Source organism: Patiria miniata, unplaced genomic scaffold, assembly GCF_015706575.1.
Source record: "Patiria miniata isolate m_02_andy unplaced genomic scaffold, ASM1570657v1 HiC_scaffold_2, whole genome shotgun sequence".
NCBI lineage: Eukaryota > Metazoa > Echinodermata > Asteroidea > Valvatida > Asterinidae > Patiria > Patiria miniata.
In genome coordinates, this window is record NW_024037058.1 from 5,188,799 (window position 1) to 5,191,257 (window position 2,459).

Genomic DNA, 2,459 nt, shown 5'->3' on the forward strand with positions numbered 1-2,459 from the left:
CGTTGTTATAAACAGCTGTGAATGGCCGCTTCGGAGTGTTTTAGTTCTATCAACGTACCACTTCAGGGCCCTGACCGGACACCAAAGTTTGTCACGAGAGACAGACGAAAAGGATTTGATGTCCGGCACAAAAATGTCAGGAGGTGAAAATGATTCCGACTGATTTTTGGTCAGAAAACCTGTTTTAGGAACCAGGCGAACACCCCCTGGTTCCCACCGGATATGACCTGTCTCCACCGTAAGCGAATACAGCTCGCTACGTCGTCTAGACCTAGCCACTGCTAATAGAAATGACACTTTAACCGACAGTTGCAACAAGGTTGAGCTGCCCATTGGTTCAAACGGGGGTCTCGATAAGGTTGATAAAACGGCAAAGAGATCCCACGATGGTAATAGCCTACGTGTCGGGGGGCGTGACACAAACATCCCCTTGATAAGTTGGCTAAGATTCTGATTATCTGACACCGAGGAACCGTCAGAGAAACCTCCATGAATAGCCGCTATAGCCGAACGATAATTCTTAACTGTGGATGTAGCAAGATCACTGTCAAAGAGGCCTACTAGGAAGTCTGCAATCTCTCCTATAGAAGTATCGGAGGGACGCAGAGACCTGGCTCTACACCATTTGTAAAAATGGTGTAATCTACTGCTATATATTTTCCTGGTAGATTCCCGCCGGCTGCAGGCTGCAATGGCCGCAGCTCGTTCAGAAAGGCCCGCCGTGCGGAAGGATTGCTTGATAATACCCAGCACGTCAGGTGGAGATCCTCCGGGGCCGGGTGAAGAAAACCCGAGCTGGGCTGGAACAGTATGTCTGCCCTCTTCGGAAGAATCACCGGGTGGTGAACCAAGAGCTTGATGAGTCTCGGGAACCAAGGCTGGCGTGGCCAAAAGGGAGCTATGAGGAGGATCTTGCAGTCCTCCTGTTCCATTTTGGCCAGTACTCGCGGTATGAGGGAGAACGGGGGAAAGGCGTACGCAAGTAGTCTGTCCCACCGTATTGCCAGTGCGTCTGTCTGCCATGTGCAAGGGTCGTTGTGTCTTGCGCAGTATACCGGTAACTGGTGGTTGTTTCGAGAGGCAAACAGGTCGACATGAGGCCGATCGATCAACAGAAAAAGTGACTGGACAACCTGCGGACGCAGTGACCATTCCGTCGGAGCGACCCACCCCCTGGAGAGAGCGTCGGCTGTGACGTTCTCCTCGCCTGGGAGATGAGTTGCCACGAGTGCTACTCCGTGGCCCATACACCAGTGGAAGAGATTCCACGTGAGTGCGCATAGTTGGGCGGATCGCGTGCCTCCCTGTCGATTGATGTGGGCCACTACTGTGGCATTGTCGCATCGAATGTTGACTACCTGGTTCGTCACTGATGCTTGAAAACGTTGGAGAGCATTGATGACTGCCAACATCTCCAGCACGTTTATGTGCTTTGAGCAATCTTTGGGCCCCCACCGACCCGCTACTTGGCGCGGGTGGAGGGTGGCCCCCCAGCCAAAAAGTGACGCATCTGTCGTGATGGTCACTGACGGCTTGGGACTGTGAAACGCGCGCCCCTCCATGAGATTTGTATTGTCGAGCCACCAACGGAGGTGCGGTATCAGCCAAGGTGTGGTCGGCACCAGATGACGTATGTGGTGACGACTGGGCCGATAGAAGGACAGCAGATGTAACTGGATGGGACGCATCCTTAGTCTGCAAAAGTTCACCACATCTACCATACTGGCCATGAGACCGAGCAACCTTAGCCAGGCTTGTGCTGGGGCCATGGTCGTCGGGAGAAACAGAGACACACACTGTTGGAGATTTACAACTCGTTCCTCCGTAGGCCGAACCAATCCCTTCTGGAGATCGAGAGACGCTCCCAGAAAGATTGGGAATTGGGATGGATGTGGATGGGATTTTTCGGCGTTGATAATAAACCCGAGATCCACCGCTAGACGCCAAGTCAGATTGAGTGCCGCCGACGCGGCCGTCTGAGATTGAGCAATAATGATCCAATCGTCCAGATACATGAAGATCATCACACCTTGTTTTCTTAATGCGGCCCCGATTGTCTTCACCACACGCATGAAGACTCGGGGTGAGGTGGCTAGACCAAACGGAAGAACCATGAACTCTACTGGACGTTCTCGTACTGAAAACGAAGAAACTTCCAGTGGTCTGGTCTGACAGGAATGTGTAGATACGCATCTTTCAGATCTAGACTGGCTCCCCACGCAGGTGTACGAATCGATTGGAGTATGATGTTGAGCGTATCCATGCGAAAACGTCTTGGCCGAATAAATTAGTTGAGGGGTTTTAGATTTAAAATCGGGCGCCACATGCCGGCCTCCTTCTTGGGTACCAGGAAGAAGGTCGACATGAAGCCCGACCGCGTCTCCCCCGGAGGGAGCGGGCGAATTGCCCGTATCTCGAGGAGGGAACTGATCTCCCCTTCGAGGGAGAGACGTTTGGTA

General features: G+C 52.7%; 1 protein-coding gene across 1 annotated transcript; it reads right to left on the minus strand.

Moving 5' to 3' along the window:
- Positions 1–581: 581 nt before the first annotated feature.
- On the minus strand, positions 582–2,114 carry LOC119726859. The gene has a single exon (XM_038198713.1). The coding sequence runs from the start codon at positions 2,112–2,114 to the stop codon at positions 582–584; it is 1,533 nt and encodes a 510-aa protein (XP_038054641.1).
- Between the last annotated feature and the right edge of the window lie 345 nt (positions 2,115–2,459).

Excerpts from the sequence above, each read along its gene's own strand:
- LOC119726859 (XM_038198713.1), bottom strand. The coding sequence starts at position 2,114 with ATGGTTCTTCCGTTTGGTCTAGCCACCTCACCCCGAGTCTTCATGCGT.